Consider the following 22026-nt stretch of genomic DNA (forward strand, 5'->3'; position numbering starts at 1 on the left):
CAAAGCATCTCTTGATAATTTACAACAGCATGATACACCAGACATGTTTTCAGAGTATCTGGAAGCAACTCTGAAAAGAAGAATGATAGTAAGCTACCTACCCTCATCCATTCTCACAGTACCGCTCCACATTCTTTGTACTCAATGAATTTCACAGCAAATGTCTGCTAGTATAAATTGTTATGCAAAGCTACGAGCAGAACTTTTCAGGGCTCAGTATCTATTGCGTATATAAACATCCCTCAAGGTTTAAGGATGAAGAGCAAGGCTGCCACCCACACAACCCAGGGAAACATTAGCAGGTTAGCAGGTTCATGCTGCATATGAGCTAGCTGACTTGTGCAGTAATTTCCAACTCCATACAAACAGTGAAAGGATTACGATAAAAAGCTATCTACCCAGAGCTGTCTGGTATCCCTTGGCAAAATATCACAAGCTGGCAGAGTTTTAAAGCAGGGTGATAAATTCAGTGCTGTCTGTAGACGGCAGAAAACTGATGAGGAAATCAGGCAGCTGTAACGGCCTCTGGTGGCCATGTCCCTGCTGCATTTAACCAAGACAGCTGAGCAGAACAAAGGATCTGTATCTGTGAGGCTGTTCCTACAAGGGTTGCGCTCCCAGATGCGACTTAATAAGCTCTGCTTAAGATCTCAAAAATAAGAACAAAAACAGTAAAAAACACGTCAGAAAAATCAACAGCATTTTTTTTTTTCCCCCTCCCCTCCACCACCTCTTGTTAAATAAAGAGAAAATGGCACTATCAGATTTTGGTCTTTTTAACACCCTCCTCATGTGAGATGTGGGGATGAGATACATACATTCATGACTGGTTATGTCACAGACTTCAGTGGTAACAGCGGTATACTCACTTACTTAAAGAATAAAAAAATAAAAGGAAATTAAAAAAGGAAAATCAGAGATGCTGCGTACAAAAAGGAAACCTAGTTTTCTGATCTTCCTATCTTGGGACATTGCATTAATATCAGCAACACCTTTAAAAATAAGATTTCAAGCACATACCTTGTGAAGAAGCCATGCCAATCTCTTCCAACGCATGCAAATTTTATACTCAAGAGACTTTGCTTGTTTTAAAATAATTTTTAACTTTCACCAGCAATAATACTGGTCTGTTCCCTATGACACAAGCCTAAAGACTGAAACAGTTCCTCATCAAAATCCCACCATTTGAAAAATGGCGTGTCTGAAAGTCATGTTTATGTGCCAGTACCTAATACAAGTAGCTATGAACTTCAGATGAAGGATTAGCTGGTCAGACACCATCATCTTCTGAAATGATTCCTGCTGTGGAAAGCTCTCGTGACAAGAAATTAGACCAGTCACACAGGTTTCCTTAGCCTATGTACAGGAGAGTATGATAACCTTTAAGCCAGTTTGAACTGACTCAAGCTCCACCAAACACTTCTGCCAGGAGTGTTTATTTTATATCTGAGCATACCTCAAGCACAATTAAAACATCAAGGCTACAGTTTTTGGTAGATGCCACCACATGATGACTGAGCCCCTCATGTAGTAATTGATCTGTACACATGAAAGAATCGTCCATCACCAGTAAAAGCAAGGCCACAAAAGTAAGGAAAATAGTTTGGGCTCATGAATTGGGATTAGACTGCATGACAATTAGATGGGTGGGGAAAATACTTTTTTTTTTTTTTTTTAACCCTGTGTGATAAAGAGGAGGAGTCACAAAACAAGCATTGAGCTAGAAATAAAATTATTTATTTTAAAACATTACAGATTAATAAATAGATTAGTTATCAGAAAACTTAATAAATAGCCTCTTATAATTTACACAAGGCAAATACAACATGCCTATAACTATTTTTTAAAAAGCAAAGAGTAAGCTTGACTGGTAAGCCATTAACAAATATATATATATATACACATTATTTGAAAGCTAATAAAATAAACCATTTGTATGTAATCCATAGTGAGTATATTGCAATAGCATTGAAGCAACCTGACATTGTGTATTTGTTGCCATCCACTTTTTCCCCACATCACATCAGAACTGTTTTTTTTTTTTTTTTTTTTTTACATTCCAGGAAAACAAAAGTTAGAAAAAAAGAAGTTCCACAGTTTAAAAAAAAGAATTAAGTTAAAAATACCCAATTTGTGTAACATTTTCTACTCTCTAGAGTAGCTATTTAGAGAGAAAAAAGAAAACAAAAATCCAAACACAAGAAAACCCACCAAAAACACTTATTGTCAGTTTTTAAGAGAGATTTCTTAATCTCTAACTTTGTAATCATTTCAACATTGTTGTCTGAAACACTTGGGCACTAATAGTAATAACTTTCCACATCATTGGTGCCTCACATCATTGGTAGATTAACATTCTGCATCACTTCAGCCTGTATTCAGTAGCACCAAAAAATTATTTCAAAGATTGGTCTCTGTAAAGAAAAGACATCAGGTAATTGATCAATGTTTGTTAATAATTGATTTAACAGTGCAGCTTCAGCTGAGGAACATCTGTAGAATGCTTTATATTTATGAAGAAAGAAGAGAAGAAGGGTACAACATGCAAAGTCCAGTTTTAAGCTCTCCATACTTATTAACCCCAGATCTTTCTTCAAATACAAACCCTCTATGTTTCAAATAAAAAGCAAAGCTAAACCTCACAGATTCTAGTATTTCAACAAACAAAATCCAGTGTTTTCATTTTTCAGTGCTTCAGTTACTTCAGAAAAATACGTATGTTCAATACAAATCAAGATTATTAATAGGAAGCCTCACTTGTCAAACTGTGATATGACAGGTTCTCTTTAACATTAGTTTCAGCTCACTAATAAATAGGCTCTATTTACATATATAATGTGTTGGAAAGTCAGTACAGCAGATAACCTTAGGTATTTTTCATTTATATGTAAGTACTTAAGGTAACAAATTTTTTTTGTTTGTTGTATCAAAAATGTTTCTATTTTCCTACTGAACATCTGAGGAATTTTTGTGTTTGACACCTAATAAAGATCGGGAGTGACACATGTAAATCCTCCATACACTGAAGGGATAATCATCAAAGTCAAGTGAGTAACAAGTAAGTGTGTTTGGTAAGTACAACAGAAGCCAGACATACAGAGTGAAACACCTTTTGTATGGGTTTGAATTTAACTCAAATGCATTCCACCACTGTAATCAGTCCATTTTACACGTGTAGACTTCCACTAGGGAAAGCTCAGGAAACAGCTATGCACGTTTGCTCCCTGAGATGATGGAACTCAGATTCTTTTTCAAGTGCTTACTTGACAGAGGTGGGAAAAAAGAGAGGGAACAGCTAAAATTCAACTTCAACAGTGCCTCCTTTTAAATCAGAAAAGCAACTGGCAAAGACTAAAAAAGGGAGGCCACGGGATGGAGGAGGAAGAATGATAACAACAGTGACAACAAAATGCTAATACACTTCTAAATTTAGAATTGAACCAGATCCAGGTACAGCAGTACTTAAAAGAACATCGTTACATACCGAACAAAGTAGCAAAAACAAAGGCTTCCATTATTTAGCATTCATGATGTAAAAGGCTGCAGATATAAATGATGTGCAAGGCCACGAGAATTTCTTTCATCTTATGTGCTGGCTTTTGACATCTGTTTTAAACAACAAGGTTAACCAGACATTTCTAGAAAGCTCATCATGGATGAGGAGCAGCTGGGGAGAAGACACCTATACATACATTTATCAGCTTTAAGGATGGCCAAAGGACCACAGAACATGGTTGCTACTTAATTCTTACTCTGCGTAGAGAGTGCTCATCAAGTAAACTTGCTTGTGTGTTGCAGAAAATAGCAAGAGTTAGATAGGGCAGTCAAGTTATTGTGGATACAATATTAACTAATAATTTGCATATGCACCTAACGTACTAGGATAGGCACTTTCTAAATAAATAGGAATGTTTTAAAACAAAACACGCAGATATGGCCAAAGGAGGTCTGAGATAAGACCACAAACTTTTTCACTTTAACCTAAAGAAAGATCTTCATGGAAACATTTGGAGATTAAAGGCTAGTACAAAACCAACACGCAACTTGTGAATGCAAATTTTGAAAAGACAGTTTGACTGTTTCAGAAAAGAACTAACATTGTTTTAAATAGTAGGTCACTACAGGTCTCATAGCTTATGTACAATTCAGATTTCAGTAAAAAAAAAAAAAAAGGGAACTAGGGTGACAAAACGTAACTGTCTGCTGATAACCAATATACCATCTTCAATCAATATCGACAGAGTTTAGTAACTATCTTTCATGGTCCAATTTGCCCCATCTACAATTCTGAAACTTTCTAGAAATCATATGAAGTATCTGCAAGTCCAAGATGGCCCCTTTTCTGCTAGTGCTATTTTATTATGTCAAGACACCCAATTTCTGTGCCAGCCTATAAGAATGTACATTTCTGCCAGTTCAGACCTGAGTCCAGAGTTGTCAAACTGGCTTCCAAACAACAGGTGAATTTAAAGATAGCATTAATTCACACACACACAAAAAAAACACTTCAGAGTGGACACTATTACCTCCACTAATCAACATTTGTATTACCCTCAGCCAGTCACAAAGATTCATGAATTCTGTAAAAAATGTCATGAACTTTTTAAAACGCTGTCTTGTAACCATACCGGGATTTTGTTTGTTTCAAGAAACATCCTGACCCAGAGATACTGAGTTCCACTTATGATTTCTGGTTTTTGCACTCAAATTAGAAACAAACATTTATTACTTTTCAAGCTTTCCTCACAAATTTTTGACTTGTGATTTTTTAACTACCAAATACAAACATGTGAAAATTAACTATTTTTGACATACAAATGTTCTCTAAAAGGTTTAACCTAAACAGTTCAGAATCATTCCACTCACAGCTTAAGCTATTGAGTACTACCTGTCAAAATATTATTGCTGAACTATTCATAAAGGTCTGTAAGTTAGTGGATCTGAATGTATGTTCCAGTTGGTTTCCTGAAACTCAGCTCTCTGAATGCCTGTGTTTTGTCAGGCTTCAATCTCCGTTTCCCATGTTACAAGAGGACAAGGCCATCTTTTTTCTTTCTGAGCAATGAGAAATTTTATGCTCTTCTGTCTCTTAAATGTTTGTTTTGTTTTTGCTGCTTATTAACTACTTTGCAACATAGCTTCTTGTGTTTAGTCAATTAGAATGAAGTAGTAACTAGTACAATCAAGCTGTGTTGGCTGGCTTTGAATAGTCCTCTCGTAGTTGTAATGGGAAGAGGTAACCTATGTCAAAGCTGTCAAAGCATCTAAGAGTTTCAATTCAAGCTAGAAAATTCTTCCAAAAATGTGTGTCTCCTGGATGCTTTACATGTTTAGAATTGAATACAGTCCAGTATTACTGACAGCAAGACTGAATTATTAAACCAATATAGGCCATCTGAAACAAATACATTCGCATTTATGCAGTATTTTTGGATTACAAAGGCACTGAAATAGTTCTGAGCTGCTTACAAATAAGCCACCATATAGGCAATGAGTCTGTGCATCATTTCCATATCTTTTACAGTCTTTGTCTGCTCCCAATTAAAAACTCTCAGGTGAATGCGGTATGTCTTAATGCACATGTTACAAAGGAAAATGCATACCCTGAACAATACCATCAGCTGATAAGTAAATAGTGAAGGATTTTAAAGGTTCACTGCTCTGTGTAAAGAATTCAATTTAAAACTCCCCCAGTGTCTTCACCACATGGCAGACCAAATTGCCAAGACAGTCACTAAAAAGGACAAATCTGCAGTCCATAATTCAGCCAACATTAGTCTCAGAATTCACAGCCTTGACGGTGAACACATTGCAGTATTAACAAATTGTTCAACTCACATTTTTTTCTTCTTATTTTTAAGGTATACATCACTCATGGAAAGGAATCAGATTGAGTGCATCAGAAACTGATGTTTTCTACCCACAAAAACAATACCCCAGGGGCAGCCATAACACAAGGATTCACACACAAGTTTGTCAGAATATCCTCACATCTCTTTTGATTGATTATCCTTTAAAGTAAGGAAATACATCAGTCTCTATGCTAACTCAATCCATGGTTCCAATTAAAGTCATTTATTGTATTGGCTGGGGTACAATGGAAAACTGCTCCTTTGAAACTGGATGGAGGCCTCCAATTCATTTCACGTAAGCCACCAAATCATCAGAGGCTGACTTCCAACCTGAATCATATTTGAATCAGTGACCTACAAATGAAAGGTTCTTTATCTTTCCCTGAGCCATCCAGTTTCCCCTCAAAAGAAAAAAAAAATTAATCTGTCTTCATGTTAGGTTTATTTAAATCTCCAATATTGAAGTTGAACTCTTTGAAGACCTGTATAAGAACAATTCCAATAGATACTGTAGTGAATCCACATGCCATTCCCAAGAAATCGACCACTCCTACATTACTCCATTCTCTGAAAAGGATGGCTGAAGCCAGCAGGACTAGAGTCGTAAACACAACATAGTAGATGGCTCCAAAAACAGAGGAGTCAAAACATTCCAGTGCCTTATTGATGTACCTGAACTGAATGATAATGCTACATCCTAATACTGCCAAAAGTACCAGACAGAGGTACAAAGCCCTTTGACTTGATGGATTATTGTGAAAAATATCTTGAGCAGCCAGCCCAATGCCTTTTGTACTGGGAACAGTGAAACTGCCCAAGAGAGAGCAAATACTGATGTAAACCATGATATTAGTAGGTCCATGAGCTGGAGCTATCCAGAAGATTAGCAGGAGAAGCATTAGCAGTACTACGCAGAGGTAACCCACGAAAACTGGAAAACAAAACAAGATAATAGCAAGGTAAGAACTCTTGGCATTCTGAAGATTTTAGCAGGCAAGTCATGTCCTGTCAATGAACCTAAAGTATACATCACAGCTATGATCTGCTGTTGAATGCAGAGCCAAAACGCTGTGCTTTCAGTGATGTTGTGGGCACCTGAAACTAATGATGTCCTCACGTTCTTTGTGGAAAGCAAATCATCAAGTAGTAAAATAGATAGCTGCACATTTGAACAGAACTTAAGATGTCTTTTCTTTTTTGTTTTTATTTAAAACTCTCTTCTGTCAGGCTTAAAGTCCCTTATGACAGACAGCTGTGATAATACCTCATTCATCACTCATTCACTAAAGCACAGCGTGTGGATCCAGCAAAAAGCATAAGCATAAAAATTGACTCCATTAACTGAGTGAGATGAGAGAGGACAGATGGAAGAACTGGGAGACCATATCATTTACATTGTAGTGTTAGTATACAAATTGGACTAATGAAAATTGTTGCATGCTTTAAAACTTTAAAGTAATACATTTCCAATTCATTTTGTTCAGATAAATTAAATTTAGACCAGAGTATATGTTTTCTTTGTTTGCAATTTTTTTGTTTTGCTCTTTTTTTTCCTCTTCATCCATAACTGTGAATAGCTGACGCTGTTAGGTTCGAGTTTCTCTCACCTAAAGCAATTAAAGAAAGTAACAATAATTGGAAGCTTAGCTCTTATGAAAGAAAAGTAGAAGTGGATCTGGCACTGGTATATGTGTCAGTGCTGGTATATGTTATCCTGGAACTTCTGGGTGTTACGAAAAAGAATAGGCATTTCAGCATACATCTCAACAGTTTATCTATACACACCTTTATCATGCAAAAAAATTCATTTGGAACATAATTAACACTTTATATAAACTTAAAATTTTTTAAAAGGTGGAATTAAAGAACAAAAGACAATGAGAATTTTCTGTTCTGTATAAAACAATGTAAATCGAGATCCTAGAATTATAGCTTTTATGTCTAAGAAAGTGATACACTCTTCCAAAATTTTAGAAAGTTAAAAGCTCAAACTGAGCTTCCTGTGAAGGAGAATTTTTTCAAAAGCATCTATATTTTCCTTTCTGCATAGATGGGTCAATAAATCTGAGGTATCCTACGTACATCAAGTCACGGTTTTCCTACAAAAACGCTGTATCAGTTTGCCTCTGTCATGTCATATTTTCTTCAGAAGTCAGCTCTCCTGTGTCATTTAAGTCGCTAGTTTCCTCCTCACGTGTTCTCTCAGTCAGCCTCACAAAATCATTCCGAGTTGAAAAAAGGAACAAAGTACCTGGATTTGTAAGTTTCTCTTCAAGCTCAGCCTGAGTTGTTACACTCTCAGACTTTGGGGAATGAATGATGAGAACAACAGACCCAGCGCAGCTCAGCAAACATCCCAGCTTGCCAAGAATGTTCAGTTTTTCTTTCAGCAAATAAGAAGCTAAAATGGACCTTTCACAAAGAAAAAGAAGATTAAGTCTGAATACATCCTATTAATAATGCAGTAAGTTACATGCCATATGAATTTCCTTCTTAAAGAAATATTATCAAACACTGAATTTTCAAATAGCCTCAAACATACTTCTTACTTATAAAAAGGAAGATTCATCCAGTCTCAGCTTTACTCAATCCTTGATGTTTCACCTCAAGAAAAGCAAACAAAAAAACCCACCAAGAAACAAAACTCATTAGCAGATAACTACCTGTTAATGATTTGGTGAAATACCATTAAATATTTTATGTATGCTATACAACCATGAGATGAAAGTGACCTTTGATTACAAAGATCTAAGGACTCAGCTCAAACACGTAGCTGACCAAAATATTAAAAGCAACGTGGCCTAGAATAAAATAATAGGTGGTGAGTAGAGCACCAGTGTGCATCACAGCATACAAAATTTCAGAAAGGCATGTAGCCCACACAACACGATGTATGTTCCCAAGTAGATAACCAGTATGGTCAGATACATAATTCAGCAGACAACAGTAGGCAGGTGCAAAAATTCTCAGAGCAGCACTCAGCACTGTTTTTAAATAATTGTACCTTTTCTCTGCAATAGCTTTATAGATAATGTCCAGATATTCACAGAATATTTTACCTGTATATTAAAATTCATTCAGGAACACTCCCTTATTTTTTTATCCCCTTCCCCTTATGTGAACATAACATTGAAGAAAGTGTGAGCATCCGTTTGCAGGGGAGTCTCTCACTTCAGAAAACTGGGCCAAACCCAATTGAATTAAAATCAGCATCAATAAACACATGTGGATTGTGGATAGCAGGGCAGAGAACAAATGTGAAACAAAGAGAAAGATCTACATAGTAAGGGAACTGTGAGTAAGAGAATGAGCAGATGAGTCCAGAATAATCAAAATGAAGGGGAAAAAACAGTTGTTTAGTGATCCCTATGGTCTGGAACAAATAAAAAAGAAGATATTCAGGAACCCTTTCTTCGCCACACTCCCACTACCACCAGTCTGTACACGTACTTCACTGGGCAAAGCAGAACAGGCAAAGTTACAACTCATCACTACACTCATAAACCTGGCATCTCCATAGCAGACGCCCAGCAATCACAGAGTCTATTTGACACCAAGTAGTAACAGCATTCAAGTAAAAACAAGAAAAATAAACTCTTACCCAAATGGAACACCAAGTGCTCCCAAGGGAGTCACTAACACAGTTGGGACTGCAGTGTAGGCCAAGAAATTCCCTATTTGACCAAGAGCCACTGTCAAGAGAACCAGAAATAAGTTTTTAAACCTCTTTGTAAAAAGAAGGAATGAAAAGTTACCCAATATTGTTTGAGAAAGATTGATTTAACTGGAAAACAGATGTTACAGATCTGCTCAGCTCTGTTAATTTTGCATTTAACCCAAATGGCTGGAATTTTTATACGTTACTGCAGGATTTGTTCAGAATGTGCATTCATGTAACACAAACACACTGGCTTACTGTTTCTAACAGCAGTGTTACTTTCGGGAGGAAAAATAAGGACAATACTCAGCAAACAAATCTAATAATGAAATATCAACTACATGCATAAAAGCTCTTCAATATAGAATAGAATGCTTCAACTTCTCACAGCATTATACAATATCAGAAGAAATTTTTGATCACTGTAAAAAAAAAATAAATCATATCCATACCAAGTCACATTAACAGTCTCACAATCTCATTTTCACTTCTCCGCTCCGTTAAAGCCAGTTCTAAAATTTACCACATTATTGAACACCACAGCTGTGATAAATGTGCTAAAGTTTTCAGTAAACAAAAAAAAAAAAAAAAAAGGAAATGGCTGGATGGTTTTGCAAGTGTTGGCAAGTTTACAGTATGTTTATAATAGGTCAACATGATGCTTACACAGTTACAATTTGGTAACTGGCAAAAACCCTGAGACTGAACACAAATTACATACAACTCAAATTTCAAGTTGCTTTAAGAGCCAATATAAACATTTGAAAACATTTCAAGAATCCACACTGTCTTTCTGCTCAGGCTGGCATCAACTATCAAATGTTATCATCAAACTGCTCTTCACACCTGCAAAGCACAGTGCACACATTAATTAATTTATTAAATGAGCTCACATTTGCATCAGTAAAAATGAAAGACCTGCGTAACCCATAAGAAGCATGGATGAGATATGCAAACTTCAAAAACTGCAAAATATGGCAAGATTATACTAATTGAAGTCACTGAAGCTTTCTCTATATGCAAGAGCGAGCCAGAAAAGCTAATGAGCAGCACTGCTAGAGCACAAGCTGGTCCCTCAGTCAGCACTGGTCTTTTGAAGGCTTCCAGCCCCTGGCAGCAGAGTAACTCAGCGACCAGCCCCAGTTCTGCATTTTGGCAGGCACACGGAGCAGCTGTGCGACTATCCTCAAGGTATCCAATGGCTCTAAGGGACACCTTGTATGGAAGGCAGGACCCACCTGGCATGCTGTGGATCTGCAGATTTCACACTTTCCCAAGTTATTCCAACAAAAGTTGCACTTTTTTTTGTGTGTGTAGATCAGCTGACTCATCTTTCTGACTACAGAACACTAATATATGGCACCAACTCAAGACACATAAATTAGGTCTCCAAAGCTTTAGTCACACTGCACGTGTAATAAGCCAAGTGAACTTACCAAAACTTTTCAGCATTACCATAGAATAGTAACCACTGAAAACAACAGACTAGGATTAACTAAGGCCAGTTAAAAAATCAAATCTCAGTAATAGTTATCTGCCTGTTGTTGAAGACCGTTGCTGCCAACCTGTCCAGTCCTCAGTGGTTAGAAATTCATCTCCAGACACATCAGTGCTGTAAATTAAGTCACTACTTCAGCTTGTGAAGGTACATCAGACTTCCAGCTTGCAAAAGAAGTACCGGTATCCCAGAAATTCTTGCAACACAAAACCTGATGCACACTGATGTGTCTACATCTGCAAGGAGACCGGTAAATGCAGATCTGAACAGCAAAAGCTGTCTGCTCCATGCACTTCAGCGGCTTTACTGCAAACAAACTTTAGCCTTTTCCCACAGACTGAACCTATTCACAGCCTTGTTTTATTGCAAAAAAGTTCAGCTTGCACTGAAACTAATCCATTAGCTAATGAATGTGAGATACCTGCAATCACTCTCTTGACTAGTGTTAAAAAAAAATTTAGCAGTCGAAAAAGAAGTCCCTCAGTAGAATCTGTAAGCCTTCCTTTGAAGTCCTCCAGTGGATCCCAAGGCCACAAAATAGCTAGGCAGTGTTATTCTGAGTTAGCATACCAACACAGAAATGCTCGTGTAGTGTCTGAACAAATACTGGGAAAACAAGTCGATAGAGTTGATGCTGGCTTTGTTAGTTGTCCTAACTCCAAATTCCATACCTGAAAAAAAATATGAAATCTCACCCAACTAATTCCCAAAGAATTACCTTTCCCTAGAAGCCACAGTTGCGTGCCTGCCCAGCCCTTGCTATTGCAGTTTGTAACGGTGTTGCAATAATGAACCTATAAAGTCCTTAATTGGTTTCTTTGTAAAATAATTGAGGCTGTGTTTTGAAATACCTGCACCTAGCTGGTAGACAAAAGCCAACTTAAATCAATCCTTTCAGCTGTTGCACCTTCAGCCAGCCAATTCAGGCAGCTCTTTTGAGCATGAAATCTTTTCCTCTGATTCCTGAACCAAAACCTTTCCTATGTAAACCATCTGTTCTGAACTTCAATACAGAAGCCTCACAGAGAACAAACAACAGTGACCAAAGCACAGATTTATTGCTTCCTAGGCAGCAGTGATCACGGAGTCAGAAGCCCACAAAGTACTAATTAAACTCAGCCTGAATTAGCTGAAGATTTCCTTTAGAAGCTCTGTTGGCTCCTACACTTGCTGTGAACCTCATCCTTCGAGGGATCTATCAGTTTCCATTCCTCTTGTACAGCTTGAGGACAACAAAGTACTTTGTTGCATCAAAGCAAAGGACATAACTGGACTCACACGTTTCTCAGAAACTCATCAAAACATTTCCAAATAATCCACAGAAGGCTGGACTAGTGCCTATAAACCAGCTTTGCCTGTAAACTCCTGTGGGTAAGACTAGGACTGAACTACAAAAGGAGAAAGCTAGTTACACTGCATGGATTGAAACTGAAGAGTGAACCGAGTGTGAGGATTACTTACAAAGACACTAAAACTAGAATTGCACAGATCTCATAATCAGCACCACGTAAGGCTTCATATTAACCCTGCAAATAAAAACAGCACTGAAACCAAAACTATCAAGCTAGAAATAAAAAAAGATACTGTTTTTAAAATTGAGGCTAAGTGCTTTCTGATCTAAAACATAACGTGCTCAATGAGCCCCTTTGTGCAGAGTTACAATTTCTTATTCAGCTTTGACTTTTATTAAAAACTGGGTGTACCAGTGAAATCCAGAGACAGAAAACATGCAAGAATCCAGTCAGAGCAGTGTGTGGGTGCCAAGAGCTGCAAGTATCGGATGGTTCAGAAAATCCAGGAAAAAACATCTGATCTGGGTTTATCCCAGCTCTTCGCCTTTTCTAACACCATCAGACAGAACAGCCAGATCGGCAGTTTAGTAAAAGTGGGATATATCTGAGGGAAAGTAACTTCACTACAAGTGAGAGTGCCAGATCCAAAATTAGAAACCAGATTTTCCGATGTCTCATTTTGCCACCTAACCACAACTTCCCCCTTAAAAAAAGAAAAAATTAAAAAAAATCAAACCATTTAAGATACTTACTTGCAATAGTGCCAGACCACCATACTATATCTGTCAAGTATGAAGTACCTGAGAGAAAAAGTATAGGAAGATGTATTAGAAAAATATGAAACTGCATTATCAGCACAACAAAATAGAACAGTTTCAATACTCTCAACTATTAAGGACTTTTATCTTAACCTTTTTCCTCAAGGCAGCCAAGTGGGAGGAAAACAAGAGAGAAGATGGAAGGTGCCCAGACCTGGCCTTCAGTGCAAATGAAACCACCCAAGTCAGAGCTTCTCAAGGGAACATAACAGCCAGAGGCTCTGATTTCCAGTTTGGAATACCTATGTACCACTAATGCTACATGACTTTGAAAAGTGTCCAAAACGGCAGCAAATGCGTTAAAAGGAAACTTAACATACACATAGAAGCCACTACTAGGAGAATGGGAAACGTATGGAAACAAAGAATTATTTGTATAAATTTGTTTGTTAATATAGCTCCAATGAAGTTGTAAACAAGAATCTATCTTGCAAGCAGATTTGGCAGTATAGTAGTGTGGACAGATCCTCCTGTATTTGAATATCTGGAAAATGCAGCGACTGAAGCCTCTGAACTACAGACATACCAACACATTTCCAAGAGGCATAAAAACTCAGGATGGTCTTCCTGGGCCTTCCCATCTCAGATGGGAACCCAGGGAACCTGTGTACCACATTTTATCATCTCTGCTTTTGTAGAGCATCAATGCTTATCACTACTTACTAAACCAAATGCTAGCCTCCATCAAACATGACTTGAGCAGAATATGAGAATAACATGATGCCAGCTTTTCCAGCAATCCCACTCTGCCTTTGTTGGGAAAACACTCTCAAGATCTGCTGGACCAATAGGCGGTATTGCAGTGAGCACATTTCTCCTATGATGAAAGGTTGAGGGACTTGGACTTGTCTACTCTGGAAAAGGGAAGGCTCTGCGGAGACCTCATTGTGGTCTTCCAGAACCTGAAATGAGCTTATAAGCAGGAGGCAGACCAATTTTTTATACAGTCTAATAGTGACAGGATAAGGAGGAATGGCTTTAAACGAGAAGAGGGGAGATTTAGATCAGGTATGAAGAGAAAAGTCTTCACTCAGAGGCAGTGAGGCACTGGCACAGCTGCCTAGAGAAGCTGTGGTGCCCCATTCCTGGGGGCACTCAAGGCCAGGTTGGATGAGGCCCTGGGCAGCCTGAGCTGGTGGGGGGCAGCCCTGCCCATGGCAGTGGTTTGGAACAGTGTGATCTTTAAGGTCCCTTCCAACCTAAGCCATTCTACAGTTCTACAGCGAGCATTCTGCAATCCCAAATGAAAGAAAGAAATAGTAATCTGCAACTCTGGAAACTTATGAAATATTAAGCGCTTGGAAATCACACTACATAATTGAAGCGAGATGGAAAATGACTAATGAAAATGGCCAGCTTTAGAGTGGGAGTAATCATTTTTTAGACTTTTGTTATTGCATATAAAATTAAAACACTTGGGGGCACAAATTACAGAAAATATTGACTCAAGTGAGATAACTTTGCAAAATATTTGCCACCCGCTGCTGTTTCTGAGGATTACTAATTGCAACGACAAGATATTATTGATTCAGGAGAGATGACAGAAAAGACTTGCAATGCCTCCTTGTTAATTATACAGCACCTACTGAAGCCAGTGGAAAAAAAAGACATCATCCGACACCGAACATCTTCATGTTCTTCATTCTGACTGCTAGGTTCAAGGAAAAGCTACATGGCTCCACAACATTAAATAGAGAGGAACAGGGTATTTGGCTGGATGTCTCATAGAATCATTTGAGTTGGTAGGAAGCTTTAAAGGTCACCTAGTCCAACCTCTAATGCAGAGACAGGAAACATTTGGAAAGACACACAAGTGAAACTCAGTCATACCTCCAGAGCAGATGTTCCACAGCTGTGACACAGCACCCACACAAACGCACTCCCACCAGCCACCTAACTCAGGGCACTACTGAGGTAATGAGGCCCAAATGTACCACAAGATGGGAAGTTCCTTTAGCAGGGCTGGGCTGGAAAGTCTTTCCTTTCTTTTTTGTTTCCCTTACAACAAGATCAGTAGTTATGATGCAGTGTAATTCCTCCATAGACAATAAAAATAGATTACAGCCACCTGGAAGGGAGAGTACGCCTGTAAAACAGTGGTTTACCAGAGACCCTTAATGTGAAGTCACTGTAGGAAGCGTAACAACTTGTTAGATCAGGCTGTCAGCTGGTGGTAGCAGAGCTGGAAGTTTGTTCTGCTCCATGCATCCGCACACACACACGCACACACTGCAGTTTCCCTACGCTCTAAGCATCGAGATGCAAGCAGCAAACTGCCGTTTGCAGCACAAAACGCAGAAGACCTCCACGCCTCGTGAACTCGCATCCTTGTTCTGACCAGGCTGCTCAGACGGCACCTTAAGTTCCCGAGTAGGTTTACATCAGAAAACAATAACGACGGGTGGGATTTTCAACACGAGAAGAGGAGCAGCGACTTCACGCTGTGGGCGCGCCTCCCTCCACCGAGAGAAACGACCACGCGGCTGCTGTGGAACGGCCCCACCGAAGAACGAACCAGAACGGCCCGAGCCAGCGGCACTGCGCGGCGGCGCCGCACGGAAGCCGAAGAGCATCGCGTGCCGGCAGAGGCGCGGCCCCCAGCGCTGCGCGGCAGCGGGGCAGCAGACAGGCGGGCTGGGGAGCGGTGCCGATGACTGCGCTTGAACGCGCCCTCCGTCCCTCACCGGAGACAACGAGCCCACCGCGCTCCTTCCCCGCAGCCCGCGGCCGCCTGCAAGGTGCCCCCGGCCCGCCCCTGCCGCGCCCGGGGCAACCCGGCGTGCCCGCGGCAGGCGGGGCTCTGCTCGACGCCGCCGTGCCGCAGGGGAGCGGGAGCCCGCCGCGGCGCTCCCCCCGCACTGCAGCGCCCGGGGCGGCGGAGCCCCTACCTCGCCCGCGGGCCCGCACGATCCCTTTCTTCTGCAGGACGAAGGTGGAGCCGTTCACCAGGCTGGACACCACGGCCACGCTCAAGCCCAGCGACACGGCGGCGGGGCCGGGGTTCTGAGCCGCCCCGTCCCCCGCTGCCGCACCGACCGCCATCCGCATCGCCCAGCCGACAGCTTCACGCACGGCGATTGCCCGGGCCCAGCGCTGCCGGCAGCGGTTCTGCGCCGGGACCGCCCCGCGCTGCGCGCCCCGCCCGCCGGGGGCGGCTCCGTGCTGCGCCGGCCGAGGGGACGGCAGCAGGATGACGTCATACCATCGATTGACCACCCCCTCCCCCCCATATACACCTGTACTCTGACGTCACGGCACGGTGCTGTGTGAGGCGCGGACCCTGTGAGGGCAGCGGGATGGCCTGAGAGAGGTCCCAGCTTGAGCTTCCCCTGAGGCAGCGCTGAGCCCTTCCCTCGGGTCCTACTGCTGCCGGTTTGGTGTTCTTCGGGCAGCACGGGGGGCATCACGTCCTCAGGGGCAGTGTAACTCCTGCCGTGACACTATTGAAAAGCAGTGTGGACATAGCACAGATCCCGGCAGAGCCGAGCTGAGAACAGCCTTCCTGCTCCACAGAGCTACTGTGTGGCACACAGCTCATGGGAACACACAGAGCCATAGGCGTTGGAAGGGGCCTCTGGAGTCCAACTTTCCTGCAAAAGCGGGTTCCCTGCAGTAGGGAATATATAAGTATCTAATTCTATGGGAGAGAGGGTTTGTCCTTGTGAGACTCACAAGATCTGCATAATAACACACCAGGTGGAAGAAGAGTTAACCGTAGCAACCCTCTGAATTTTGTGAAGCACGAAACAAGAACAAAGGTGAAGGCAAACACAGGGTAGTTATACCAGCTTCTGATCTACATACAGCCTACTAACACGTACAATGACATTTATTACAGGAAATAACTTGTGCTTTGCCCTGTGGAAGGATGAAATATGTTTAACAGCTTTCACGATTACCAAGCAAGTTTCTGAACAAAGCTCAAACATGAGCGATTTTTATAGTTAAAATCTCTGCAGTGTGGTCAAACCAAGAGTAAAAAAACCTGACAACCCCCCCCCAAAAAACCAACAGGCATCAGACATTGTAAGAAAAATTTACTGCTCTCTATCCGTACTATTTTAATCTCTAAATTGTAATGCTTAGTTATGTCTTCCTGAAGTACATGTTTGGATGGGTATTTTCACATACACTTGCTGCCTCTTTCAGCTGGTTACTATTACTCTTGCCATATAAAGGTTCTCCAGGACTAGTCACAGACTAAAATAGGAAACAGTTTTGATAAATAATGACTTTGCAAGTATCTTGAAAACCAGAGCCTGACTCCACCAATGTCTTACCGGATCGTTTCATTCAAAACATCTGTATTATCTATTTTACAAACCTTTGAACCAAGGAATAAATATACCTCAGAAATAACAGCTCGTATCATTCATATAATGGCTTAGGTTGGAAGGAATCTTAAAGATCAGCTAGTTCCATCCACCAGGTTAGGCTGCCCAGGGCCCCATCCAACCTGATCTTGTGCCCCTCCAGCAATGAGACACCTACATCTTCTCTGGGTAGCCTGTGCCTCACTCCCCTCTGGGTAAGTATTTTTTTCCTAACATCCAACCTGAATTTCCCCTCTTTTAGTTTAAAACAAGTCCTGTTATCCTATCACTATCAGACTGTGTAAAAAGTTGGTCTCCTTCCTGTTTATAAGCTCCCTTCAAGTACTGGAAAGCTACAGTAAGATCTCCCTGGAGCCTTCTCCAAGCTGAACAAGCCCAGCTCCCTCAGCCTTTTGTCACAGGGGAAGTACTCTGGCCCTTAACTGTTAATGGAAATCGGATGACCTTTCTTAAATTACATATACCCACTATATAAACTTCTATGGTAAACACAATCTTCCGATTTCTGTTGTGATAGCATCACTCCTCCTGCTGCAGTTGTCATCAGGTTTGTAGTTTTGCAAAACAACATGCTGCTGCTTTTACATTGTAGTATGACAGTGTACTGAATGTCACTGTGGTCTGATGTCTCATGAACACACAAAGTGTGTCTCTCTGACAAACTGTTCCACTCCATTGCTTTCATCCAACTCCATTTTAAGCATTCACAGTACCTAGTTCCACTTGTTAGCCACTTTTTGCTTAATTCAAGCAATATGCGAGGACTGGTGTAAAAAGTCTGCAGACTGCTTTGTAGAGGGAGCTAAAAATGCTGAAACTCAATAACAGTACAGGTATTTGGGATCAGTCAAGAGGTACCATCTGTATTTAATAGACTTATTTTGGGATCTTCCTCTTAGGGAAGGATGAATGACAGAGGTAGGTTTCTTGGAAGGAGATGAAAAAGCTGGTAGAACTTCTACTGTTGTTTATTTAGTTTTTTTTGTTTTATTTTCTGTGCAAAGTGGACATTTTTCTGGTTAGGATGAGTTTTTCCCTGATCTGCAGGAAAAAGAAAAATGCTTTAGATCTACCTGGTCTAAAGGAATGTTTTGCTTCCTCTGTAATGGCTTTGATTCCTCTGTTGTGATTGTTTTATGTACGTGAAATAAAAATGGTTTAAAAAATAAATTAAAGCAGCTGTTGTAGTGGTTTTTTTCCTATGCTAGAGGAAAATCAGATCATTCTGTATCTGGCACAAGTCTGAGAACATAGTGTGTATGCCCAGAAGTTGATCTGATAAAGTAGTTGGGAGAGCAGGGTGGAAGCCAACCAACAGCTGTATCAGACCCTGAGGCAAGAGCAGTAATTCTGTTTGGCAGAAACACTAAAGAAATCAACTTTGCCAGCAAGTGAAGCAGTAAGAACTGAGACTGTAGAGAAAACAGTAAAACAGTGGAAATCCTTTCTGTTTTCTGGCCCTTGAGAACCAAAGCCCACAGTAAATATACTTATGTGAAGATAGTTGTGTATTGGTCCGGTGAAATGTGGCCTGAAGATTATCTTCCTAAGGACTCTGGAGCATGGAAATGGATTTGGTACAAGTGGGCCATCACTGGTATGAGCTGGTCCTGCTTTGGAAAACAAGTGACACGAGTCTTGGTTTGCTGCGGGCATTCATACAATGAATGACATACAAAGAATGACAGGAAGCCTTGGTATTCTGAAATATCACGGATCCTGATGGCTCTTTGACTCTCTTCCCTGCTACATTAATAAGAATCAGAGAATACAGCGTGCAGTCTTTGGGCCCAGGTTTGAGTTTTTAAATCCATAATGATCTTTGTCAAATGAAACCATAGCACTGAGCTCTACTGCATTGTAGACAGTGGCAACAAGACTTCTGAAACATCCTATGAAGCTGGCACTTAAGAAAATCAGGCTCAGTCTTGATGCCTAAAATTGGACATCTGAATCTGCAACAGTATGCTGCCTTGTATCTTATCTGCAATATGGGAGGTCTCATAAGCTTCCATGGACTTTCCTCATGGGTGACCACTAAAAAGACTGCCGTTGGGTATACCAACTGTCGTCCAGTGCAGAGCAGCATTCTGCAAATCAGCACAACCTAATGTAGTCTGAAGATGAGTGGAGAAGTGAGGACAGGGAAGGTTTCCTTTGCTGCTTTGCCACTGTTTGTGCAGCAGAGCTGCTGTAAGTGTGCAATTCTTAAAGTTCAGAGTAAATGAAGAACAGAGTTTAGCTAAATGATAGCGGTCACTTACAATGCTGGAGAACTTCAGCTTCCTCCTCAGAAAGATCATGCAAGACTGATGCTGGGTTACTGGCACAGGCAGCACAGCAGGTGTACTGCAGATAGATAGAGCCATTTCAGCTCTCTTTCAGGTCCTTGGAAGGAACCTGAACAGTTTGCAACAGGCAAAAGCTAGGCAGCTAATTCTGATGTATGTTCATCAACATGCTGCAGAGAACCCAATTTAATTAATACCATGCCAACTCACACATGCTGAGCAGAAATCACTTCTAGATCCCCAGCAACTAGAGAAGACAGGAAAAATCACCAGTTTTCCAGATAATTTTGCAGCAGATGGTATAGTCCACCTAGATTAGTTGCAAACTAATGTGGTACATATAGTACCTGTATGCCCAGTGCTTTGTCTTCGTATTTTGGAAAGATGATGAAAGCCTAGTATGTACTAGCATTTTATCATGAACCTTTAGAACAAGTCTTCCAACAAAAGCATGATAATCACAGTAATTTTAAAAAGCTATTACAGTCCTGGGTGCAAAGAATTTGCCTGCCTTTCCTATGCCTTTGTTGTTAAGTAGCCACATTGATCTTCTGCTTGAGTTTAAGGGAGTTCTGGACCATGTTTCAGACTTACAGATGTTGTTAACTTTGACACGGTGATTTATAGAGCTACTTTGGTATACAAATGCATACCAAACTACCATGTCATAGGCACTGAATTCCCTTTGGGCTGATCTTTTCCTTTTAAATCAGTCAGCTGCTGAATCGAGTATGGTTCAAGGTATGTCTTGGGCAATTCAAATTCTCCCAAGTGAAGAACTCAGAGACACTCCTCTCACTCATCAAATAAACTCTGTCATGAGATTTGCTGAGTAGTTCCAACAATATGCATGTGGATTTTCTATTACATTGCTGCTCAGGAAATAATCTTTTCTAGCAGACACCTCAGGGAATATAGCAGTCAGCTGCCTGCTCAAAGATCAATTTTTGTAAGGTAAAGCACATCCTTTGTGCTGACACAGCACTCCAAACCTGAACTTCATTGTATTGTTTATTTTTATATAGGTATTTTTGAATAGAGTTTCAAGGCAAAATTGTTGTGAGACTGCATACTCACTACTATGTATCTGAACTGGAATTTTTTTGTCATCCAACTAAACAATAGGATACCAATTTCAGCAAGAGAATAGCTTATTATTCTAACTTATTTTCCACTTGAAGCCTCACTTTGAACCAGCCATGCCTTTGCAAACCTGTAAACCACTGAGCTTGCAGTAGCTATCTTATATTCAGTTCTCGGTGTTTGCAATATGCCAGCTTTCTAGTAATATGTTTTACCTGCTAAATACTTGCCTTCTCAGCAGGAAAGCTACATCTCCAGCTTCACTCGCTGTTGTCTCCAGGGTGAGTCCTGCAGTCTTCCCAAGGGCACAGTGAAGTAGCTTGTTTTCACTGGGAGAAATATACTGAGAAACCTCAAGCCCAGCTGTTGAATTTAAGCAGGATCCCATCATGAGAAAAGGTAAAGGGCTAATGGGATTTCTTTCTATAGAGAATCTACCAAAAAGTGCATGGTGCTAGAGGGCTTTCCATACAGTTCTTCTGCTTTAAATAAGAGTAGCTACAGAGCTAACTACTCTCATATTTAACACTGAATTTAACGTAACAGAGCTGGTTTGAGATTGGTAACAGAAGGCAGCTGTGGTAGTTATTTATCTAAGCTGGAAGGGAACCAACTGGCATGCAGTTAGTCTTAATGTGTTCATCAGCTGTTCAGAATTATCACAAAATTATCACACCTGTGGATTTACACCTTTTAATAAGATGAGGCTATATTTGTACTAAGCACAACTTTAAGATCTTAAGCGATGTCAGAAAGTAAGTCATTGTTACCATCTAAGGAAATTCATTCAAGTCCTAGCAACGTGTATGCTGAGAAGTTGGTTTTCTTAGTAGTCAAGGTGCCTATCAGATGATGAATCAATGTTAATGCACTCTAGTATGTTATAATTCCTAACATAAAGTGAGTTTTAGTAATGACTAAAATGCTTGAGTTAAATCTGAGTTCTCACAAAGCAGCAGACAGGAATGCTAGCTAACTTAGGTTAAATGGGAAGTCTTGTTTCACATTATTAGCAGATGAGGCACCAGGGATACAGCCCAATTATTAGAGTCACTCAGTGAGTTTCCTCTTATTTATTTCAGCTATTCCACTTATGCATTTTACGTGCAGCTGTCTTACAAATTTCTTTGATACTGTTTGCTCCTCAAATACTTACTCCAAAGGGTTCAGTCGTTTTTATAGTTCTTCTAATTAGCTGGC

General features: G+C 40.4%; 1 protein-coding gene across 1 annotated transcript; it reads right to left on the reverse strand.

The window, feature by feature from the left end:
- Nucleotides 1-5523: 5523 nt before the first annotated feature.
- On the reverse strand, nucleotides 5524-18570 carry NIPA1 (NIPA magnesium transporter 1). Its single transcript, XM_031596185.2, has 5 exons — nucleotides 16007-18570; nucleotides 13053-13100; nucleotides 9454-9544; nucleotides 8104-8264; nucleotides 5524-6783 (listed from the first exon to the last, which is right to left on the reverse strand). The coding sequence occupies exons 1-5, from the start codon at nucleotides 16164-16166 to the stop codon at nucleotides 6272-6274; spliced, it is 972 nt and encodes a 323-aa protein (XP_031452045.1). The 5' UTR covers nucleotides 16167-18570; the 3' UTR covers nucleotides 5524-6271.
- Between the last annotated feature and the right edge of the window lie 3456 nt (nucleotides 18571-22026).

The sequence above is a fragment of the Phasianus colchicus genome, chromosome 1 (genome assembly GCF_987193195.1).
Source record: "Phasianus colchicus chromosome 1, bPhaCol1.hap1.1, whole genome shotgun sequence".
Classification (NCBI taxonomy): domain Eukaryota; kingdom Metazoa; phylum Chordata; class Aves; order Galliformes; family Phasianidae; genus Phasianus; species Phasianus colchicus.

Bases quoted from the DNA above. Each gene is read 5' to 3' on its own strand.
- NIPA1 (XM_031596185.2), bottom strand. From the start codon at position 16,166: ATGCGGATGGCGGTCGGTGCGGCAGCGGGGGACGGGGCGGCTCAGAAC. The intron at 13,101-16,006 runs GTAGGGGCTCCG...TTTTTCTCTCAG, and splicing joins CGTGCGGGCCCGCGGGCGAG to GTACTTCATACTTGACAGAT. The intron at 6,784-8,103 runs GTACTTTGTTCC...TTTGTTTTCCAG, and splicing joins AGAGAAACTTACAAATCCAG to TTTTCGTGGGTTACCTCTGC.